Source organism: Eucyclogobius newberryi, unplaced genomic scaffold (assembly GCF_026437365.1).
Source record: "Eucyclogobius newberryi isolate DKJ021-1_F unplaced genomic scaffold, fEucNew1.0.hap1 SCAF_16, whole genome shotgun sequence".
Taxonomy (NCBI): domain Eukaryota; kingdom Metazoa; phylum Chordata; class Actinopteri; order Gobiiformes; family Gobiidae; genus Eucyclogobius; species Eucyclogobius newberryi.
The window spans coordinates 17,105,562-17,114,173 of NW_027315790.1; the positions used below are offsets into that span (position 1 = coordinate 17,105,562).

Here is an 8,612-nt window from a genome sequence, read left to right on the forward strand (position 1 = left end):
ACCTTTCCTCAGGGCCATAACCCTCCCAATCCACCAGGTACTGGAATCCCCTCCCACGTCGGCGAGACTGCAAGAGGCGACGGACAGTGTAGAAGGGATCTCCCTCGATGAGGCGAGGAGGCGGTGGAGGCGGTGCGGCAGTGATCAGGGAGCTCTCTCGGGCCGGTTTAACCTTGGAGACATGAACCGTGGGGTGAACCCGCATGGATCTAGGGAGTTGAGGCTTACCGCCACCGGATTGACAATCTCCTGGATCTCAAACGAACCGATGAAGCGAGAAGCCAGTTTCTTGGTTTCCACCCGGAGGGGAAGATCACGGGTGGAGAGCCAAACCTTCTGACCCGGCTGGTAGTCCGGGGCCTTGCAGTGGTGGCGATTGGCGACCGCGGTGTAGCGATCAGCGGCCCAGAGTAGAGCCGCCCTGGCTCGGGTCCACGTTCTGCAACAGCGGCGGATGAAGTTCTGGACAGAGGGGCAGGATGCTTCCCTTTCTAGTGCAGGAAAAAGGTGCACTCAAAAGGGGAAGAGACCAGTGGCGGAGCTGGTCAAGGTCTTGTTGGCATATTCTACCCACAGGGGCTGTTCGGACCAGGAGGTGGGGTTTTGAGACTTCATGCAGCAGCGTAGCGCCATTTCCATCTCCTGATTCTTGCGTTATGTCTGGTCGTTGGACTGTGGGTGGTATCCCGGAAAAAAACTGACGGTGGCTCCCAGGAGGGAGCAAAACTCTCTCCGGAATACTGAGGCGAACTGGGGGCCCTGATCAGAGACTACGTCCAATGGGATACCATGGAGACGAATGACATGAAGGAGGAGTAATTTAGCAGTCTCTTTGGCGGAAGGAAGCTTGGGCAGGGGCACGAAATGTGCCATCTTGCTGAACCGATCTACCATCGTCAGGATAGTAGTGTTGCCTCTGGACGATGGTAAACCGGTGACGATGTCCAGAGAAATGTGCAGATTTAATGTTTTATACCCTTTTCTCTTAATAGGGTTTGAAAGGAGCTGCTCGTGAATTCAGTGCCATTATCTGATCTAATACACTTGACACGGCCGTAAGGTGCATAGTCTGTAAGAAACATTTCTGTTGTCACTGGTTTCACTTTTGTATTTTAGGTACTAGACTGACACTGCATCTGCAATCATCTGTAAAGCATCAGCTGTAAATAGAATAGCATACTTATGACCACTATGGCTATTTGGCTCAATGGGGCCAGCTAAATCAGTATGCACTAATTCTAAGGGCTCACTTGCTTTTGGGTCACATTTTCTGTTTCTGTTATTTGTGAATTTTCCCTCTGTGCAGATATTACATTCTAGTTTGGTATTACCAGTGATTTTCATTCCCTCTACAACGTCAGGTAATTTATACACATCACTCACATTGCAGAGGCCTAAAATCTCGTGCCATGTTTTCACATCATATATCAGATTTACATTGTCACAAGATCCTATGTCATGAAATGTAGAGTCATTGTTTACAGTTTTCAAGTAGTAGAACCTATTGTATTCTTTGATGGTGAAGGCTGTCCCGTCTTTAGTGATGAGCTCGTTCTGGCCTTTCTTGAAGACCACTTTTGCTCCTTAGGCTGTGGCTGCTTTCACAGAGAATATGCACAGCGTGACTGTGGTCCAGTTGCCTTGAACATGTTGTAGAGCGACGCTGGCATTCCCCCTCTTCAGCGCAACGTTGTTGGTCCTGGATCCATCGGCGAGTTCCATGTTGTGCTTCCCAGGGTCGAAGGTCTCGACAAACTGCTTGAATTTGTTAATCTCTGTAATGATGTGTGAGGTGGCTCCACAGTCCACAATTAGTCTTTCTTTGGTGTCACATATCAGTAGGTATAAGTCTATTGCTGACTTTTAACACAAAGGTTTGTTCTTCTTTCTTGTCTTCTTGTTTTTCAGCAATCTGTTAGGCATCATCTTTGTTTATTTTTCCTTCTGCATGTCTCATCACTGTGTGTAAAACTTCCGTGGTAAGTACACCAGGACCAAGACAGGTTCATTTTCAAACCTCTGCATCTCTTCATAACTCCGGTTGCTCTTAAACTGCGTGTATGTTCTGTCCTCTTTACTTTGGGCTGTGTGAATAGCAAAAGGTTTGTACCCTTCTGGAAGTCCCTTTAGGATCATGGCGTAATGAGGCCATCACTTATGACTAAATGTGTGTTTCTGAGTGCTGGTACTGCTTTTTCAGTTCGTATTATGTAGTCCGTCACAGGTTCATCTGGTCTCTTTTTAGGGATGTGAGCTCCGTAATCAGCGCAATGATTCTTGGCAATGATTCGTAATATTTGAAGGGCCTTTTTGCCGTCATCAGCTGCGTCCCGCGTGACAAGGGATAGACTTTTGTCATCGAGAAATTGAATGAGTTCCTCGTAACACTCAGCATTTTTGTCTGCATCAGGTTCAGCGGTTCATAGTATGATGTCTTTCAGCCCTATTAAACGTGAGTGGCCGAGGAATTTTACTTCCCAAAGTTCGTAGTCATTTTCATCGCCACTGAACACCAACCTTTGCCATCTTCCACCAGTGTCGCGCCTGGGCCCATAACCTGTTGTTTGTTGCATTCTGTTGTTCTTCAGACATGTTTTCATAAGAAAAGACACTTGCCAGCTTCTTTGTGCTACTTTATTTTAACATGTGCCGAGCAAACATAGAGTCACATCACAACAGCGATATCGCCAATAATATAATAGATCCATGGATATCGGGCCTGGACATCAGGCAGAGGAAGTGGTCACAACAGGAAGTGGTAACATATAACTTCAAAAATAAAACATTTACATAATATAAAAATAAAGTACATTTTTATAACATTAACAATTGTAATCGTGCACATAAATAATAATATATATAACAGTCATCAAAACAATACTAGAGCCCTTGTCATGCCACATTCACAATGACGTGAAAGAAATACCACGATATGACCATACAGGCCTGTTAATAGGTGCATCCACGAGGAACTGTATTTCATACAAAAGATTGTCCTTTACTTTTTATTTATTATTTATGACAAAAAAACGAGGCTAGCATTAGTCATTAGCTTAAATCCTACACTTAACATTTACTTAAAATTACTGGAATGCAAACAACAAATAATACATTACTGAGAAAAGTTATATGTAGCCAGGTCAAAAATATAATATTAGTTTAAAAGCTAGTTGCAATTCTCAGTTTAGCCAGCAGATTGACTGTGGTAAAATGTGAGCACTTGCGCACACCTGACGTCACCACAGCGAGACAGCCGAGTGCCTCTTTGAGAGAGAACAGAATAATGGTTCGTATATTGTGAATTTTTCATTAAAATGAGCTTTGAGTACAAAAATAATCTTTGATATTGTTAGACAATGCTTTAAACTGCATCATCTTCTAAGATTATTGTCTTCTAAATTTGTAGAAAACAAGGATCGATGTAGATCAACTACTAGCTCTGTGAAGCGTGTCACTTCTCACGTAGGGGTAGTTTGAAACTGCGTGACGGCGTGAGTTGTAATATTGATCAATTGTTATGTTTATTCATGTTTAAGACTGTGTTTTTGGTTGTTGACTAAGTTTGTACTTGTGCTTAATGCAGAGGGGAGATGGCACTGCTCGTGGTCGTTCTGTGCTGAGTGTGGTCTGAGCAGTCTATTTGCTTTTTTGAGTTGAAAGTGAGTTAAAGTTCATTGTCATAGTGTATTCTAATGTAATTTTATTTTCATTGTATCCACAGTCGAATGTATAAATTAAGATGTGTTTATTCTTTGTGTTTTCATAGGATAAGCCCACTACTGTTGTCTTTTCTTTTCTTTGATTTTATTTATTTTGTCTTGTTGATACAAATTTGAGTACTGAGGTTCTGAGAAAGCCAAATCAAACCAAAATTTAATCCGGGAAATAAAAGACCCACATTATTTTTTGGAGCTGCTGGTGTCTGGTGTCCATCATTTTACCACCTGGCCACATATAGTTATAGTTAATAGACACTTACCAATGTGTTTCCGCAATACTTAACTTTATAGCGGCAATATTTGCACACCGCATGGCTCATCTCCAACTCCAACAACACAAACATTGAAATACCTGTAATGACCAAACAGAAGGGAAACAAGGGAAAACAGGCAATAATGGCATGATTTTCTAATGAGCCATTTGTAATTTCGGTTTCAATATGAATGGTTGTAATGCTCCATGGTCAGAGACAGATCCGATTATCACTCCTGTGACAGTCATTTCTTAGCCTGCAGACTTTGGAAGCTCTGGAAAGAGCTTTTTGTGACGGTGCGTCCGATCCGCCCCGTCATTTCCCCACCTGGCTCTCTCATGGCCCTAGGGCTAGGGGGTTTTAAAGGGAGCTCTGCTCATTGTTGGAGAGAGCGCCAAGGAGAGCATGTCATGTCTGGTGTGAGACCTTGTTTCTGCAGTCAGTTTTTGGATCCTGTATATACTTTGTTTGATTGTCGTTTGCTCACTGTAAATAATCTCCACTGCTATAAGAACGTGGTGTAAATAAAAAACACCTTAGTACAAGTTTTTTGACTGAGCTATCATTTTTTTAACAGAAGCTGAAACTTACCTGTGACACTTTTGTTTTTGCTTTCATTATCGCCAGATTGGGCCCTGTTAAATTAATTCTTTTATGTTTTAACTGAAACATGGCTTGAAAAAAACACAGGAAATGTAGTTCTAAAAGAATCTGAAACACGAGAAGACAAAAAGGGTGGAGGACTGCATATTTTAATGCTTAAAGCAGCAAGGGTTCTAAATAGGGGAGTGGCATTGAGGGGGAAGGGAGACTAGTCTTACTCTGAAACCAGTTACACCTGTTTTAAAAAAAATATTTAGATGTGGGCTCAGTCAGATTTTTAAAACGTTGACAGTTTCTGCGATGCTTCTTGTTGAGGCATCTTTTTGGACGGTTTGCACATATTGGACATCATGGTATTTCCTGGATCAAGTAGGAAATTTATGTTATAATTTTAGACTTTAGATGTACTGTGTAATCTAACTATAGACATCTAACATTTCTTTACAGGTTGCATCTTAAAAAACTCTCAATGGGTATTTCTGTTGCTCTTGTGCTTGTCTGGCATCGCCATCATTTGGAAAATATTCAACTTCTCACAGGTATTTGACGTCAATCAAAAAAAAACAAAAGACTGTGGATGTGAAAAATGCATAACAGAAGATGAACCAGGAGAATGGTTTAAGCAGCGTTTCCAGAAAACTATCAGACCGTTCTTGACTGGCGATTATAGCCTGTCACAAGAGGCATTCAACTGGTGGAGGGTAAGAGAATTTTAATCTTACTAACATATACGAGACCCATATTGTTCTTTTTTATTATTATTTATTTAAATTGTGTTATGAAATTATTTATTATTAAATTAAAATAGCTGTGTCTGTGCCCCAAACTGCTTTGATAAAGATTTTTACAACTCTTCAATTTAACATAACTTGATCTCTCTGATTACCAACTTCTTATTGGAGGAGACCTAATGCTGGATGTCTTCACAATGTTGATAGAAAAAGGAGGAAAAGAGAGCTGGCTCTGGGTTTAACCAGGCACCCAGGTGGTGAAAGCAAGCTCTCCGCATTGCACAAAAAAAATAAAGGTGAATTAAATAAAGAAACAATGCACCGAGGCTGTATTTCAATATTTTATTGTATTATTATTATTTCATTATATTTAAAATTTGACTATATTATTCCTCACTTTTTGCCTGGATAGAGGTAGTTTATTTCTACACCGTGGAACATTGCAAACAAGCAAGGTGGATGACTCGTCACCAGAAAAGTTACATAGTGCACCTTTAAGTTCAAGGTAAAGCATGTGCAGAGGGTAAAATCTAATAAACTTCAGAGTATAAGTTGCATTTGGGGGGGAAATGTATTTGATCAAATCCAAGACCAGACATTTAATCCCGAAATGCAATTTATAATAATAACAGATTAGAGAACAACATGGTGAATAGGTGTACGTATATTAACGTAACGCCTTCAGCTACATGACGCACAATGAACTGTAAAAAACGTCGTAAGTGTCTAGTATGTTAAAGGCGGTATGGACGATTTTTCAACACACACGTGCGTTTGTTTATTAGCGCAACGGAGCGCATCGCATCGCTCGTCTCCCGTACATTTCTGTCCACTTCTGCGTCAGCTCGAACTGTCTTTCTCCGTCTTCATTTTGCCCCGTACACTGAGGGAACTATATTATGATAGATCCATGCGCTTAGGCACGCGGAAACGTGGGGACGAGCCTGACGCGGCTGCAGGTGAGCGGTAGGTGCGTTTTATGGTTGATGCGTGGCAGGACAAATGATTTATCCACGCCACGAGGAAATATGATAAAAATTTGCTGAAAAAAATCGTCCATACCACCTTTAAGGTAACATATCAACAGTTATTCAGATAACTAAAGCATAAAGAACACAATAACAAGTTTACCAAAGCATCAGTATTACCCCAAATCACTAAATACATTGAATCATTCTTCCTTGGTGTCACTTCTAAATAACTCCACAAACTCCAGAGGTAGAGGAAGTGCAGATTCTTCTTCTGTGTCGCTTAGAGCCTAGAGCGCTCTCTTGCAATTGTCATGTGAAATGCGGTTGCCAGTGTGAAATAACAAATAATATCACATAAATTGCTCTAGAGCATAAGTCGCACCCCGGCCAAAACTATGAAAAAAGGTGCAATTTATAATCCGGAAAATATTTTTCTGATGTTACTTTTTTTTATCCAACAGAAAATACAGAGTGGTTATCCTGACCTAAATGTTTTCAAAAGTACAGTACAGAAGATCTTTGAGATTATCCCTGTAAATCCTCCTGTGGTTGAACCCAGTCCACATCGCTGTCTGACATGTGCTGTTGTGGGCAACTCTGGAAATTTGCTAAGATCCCATTATGGAAAGTTAATAGATCAATATAACAGTGTGTTTAGGTAACTCCAACACATTATTTATTTGGAAGAAATACCTTAAAACTATTGATATTAAACTAAAATTGAACCACATAGAATTAACCGTGGTAAGACTGAAGGCTTTGAAGAGGATGTGGGGAGCAGGACCACTCACCGTGTCATGTACCCGGAGAGTGCGTCCAACCTGGATAACAGCACACACATGGTGCTGTTTACATTCAAGGGCAAGGATCTGGAGTGGCTTGTGAATGTGTTAACAAGGTAAGTCATTGCTTTTTGAGTTAAAAAAATATATATTTTGTGATATTAATGTAGCATTTGCTGTCATCACTTCCAGTGCTCCAGGAAAAGGTAAACCCATAGCAAACAAGAACATGGTAGGTCCATTTGTTCATTCCTAGGCAGTGTGGTGTGGATTTGACTAATTGTTGTATACAACAGGTGATGGTGGTTCATCCAGCCTTTATGCAATATGTCCATGAATCATGGCTTCAAAGTAAAGGGGACTATCCATCCACTGGCTTCATGACTGTGATTCTCGCCTTGCATCTTTGTGATGAGGTAAGACCCGGGTACACTGCCAACCGCTGTAGGCCACTTGATACGATATGGAGGGCCATATCTGCAATGCCCGATCTCATCAGCTCTCAAAAGCCATTCTGATGCTAATCAAGGACTCAATGATTACAAAATATTTTTTGATAACGCATTACAGGGCTGTTCGGTTACAAAAAGAGTAGTCTCAGGAAGTTCCACCTGGTGGGCCGATCTCCCAGACTTGATCCGCAGATTGAGAATAACTCTTTTCTAAAAAAAAAAAGGGGCCAGATGCCTACAACTGAATCTTTACCTAACGGAATTTGTCAAATATTTACTACTGTGTAAAAAATATGAGCTTTGACCGTTTACAGTAATGTTGCAAAAAATGAGCTATGAGGCCACAACGCTTTACGCTGAAAGTAGCACAACTAGTTTGCCACTATCCGACAGTCGGCTGCCCAGTATGGCTCTGCAAGCTCACCTCAGTCACTACATGCAGGTGGACTTTAGACCGTCCTGCTACACAAGGTAGTGTTTGGAAGTACTTCTAAGAAGGTCATATCTATTCACTAAAATGGTCAAACTTGGGAAAACCTGGTTAATACATTTTATAAAACATATAATTATGTTTACTGTGATTTTGTGAAACTCTAACCTTTCATGCGCGCTGTAAAAACTCCTTCCAGCCTGTATAGTAAATGTATAAATGCAACAATCCTACTCACGAGTTTTCTTTTCAGGTGAATGTGTTTGGATTTGGAGCAGACAGCAATGGAAACTGGACCCATTACTGGACAAAACTGTATCAAATATTGAGAACAGGTCCTCATCCGGGTTCTGTTGAGTATCATATGATTGAGGAACTGGCCAGAAGAGGGAAAGTTGGGTTGTACAAAGGCATTTAAAGCCCTTATTAATGTCTTATTCTCCATAACCTTATTCTGCCGCTAATTAGACATTTATTAACACTTTTCTCAGAGAGAGAGAGAGAGAGAGAGAGAGAGAGAGAGAGAGAGAGAGAGAGAGAGAGAGAGAGAGAGAGAGAGAGAGAGATTATCTTTAATGTATAGTTTGTATAGTTTGCAGATAATCACTGATTTAAGATGCTTATAGCAGTTGTTAAAACATTTAGTGATGTTGCTAAGTTCATAAAGAAT

General features: G+C 40.9%; 1 protein-coding gene across 1 annotated transcript; it reads left to right on the top strand.

Moving 5' to 3' along the window:
* Window positions 1-4,926: 4,926 nt before the first annotated feature.
* Window positions 4,927-8,360, top strand: LOC140362319 (CMP-N-acetylneuraminate-beta-galactosamide-alpha-2,3-sialyltransferase 1-like). The gene is made up of 7 exons (XM_072448431.1): window positions 4,927-4,945; window positions 5,024-5,277; window positions 6,740-6,936; window positions 7,012-7,176; window positions 7,253-7,292; window positions 7,357-7,476; window positions 8,196-8,360. Exons 1-7 carry the CDS (start codon window positions 4,927-4,929, stop codon window positions 8,358-8,360), a joined length of 960 nt encoding a protein of 319 aa, XP_072304532.1.
* The last annotated feature ends 252 nt before the right edge of the window (window positions 8,361-8,612 follow it).

Bases quoted from the DNA above. Each gene is read 5' to 3' on its own strand.
- LOC140362319 (XM_072448431.1), top strand. The intron at 5,278-6,739 runs GTAAGAGAATTT...TTTATCCAACAG, and splicing joins AGGCATTCAACTGGTGGAGG to AAAATACAGAGTGGTTATCC. The intron at 7,293-7,356 runs GTAGGTCCATTT...TGTATACAACAG, and splicing joins CCATAGCAAACAAGAACATG to GTGATGGTGGTTCATCCAGC.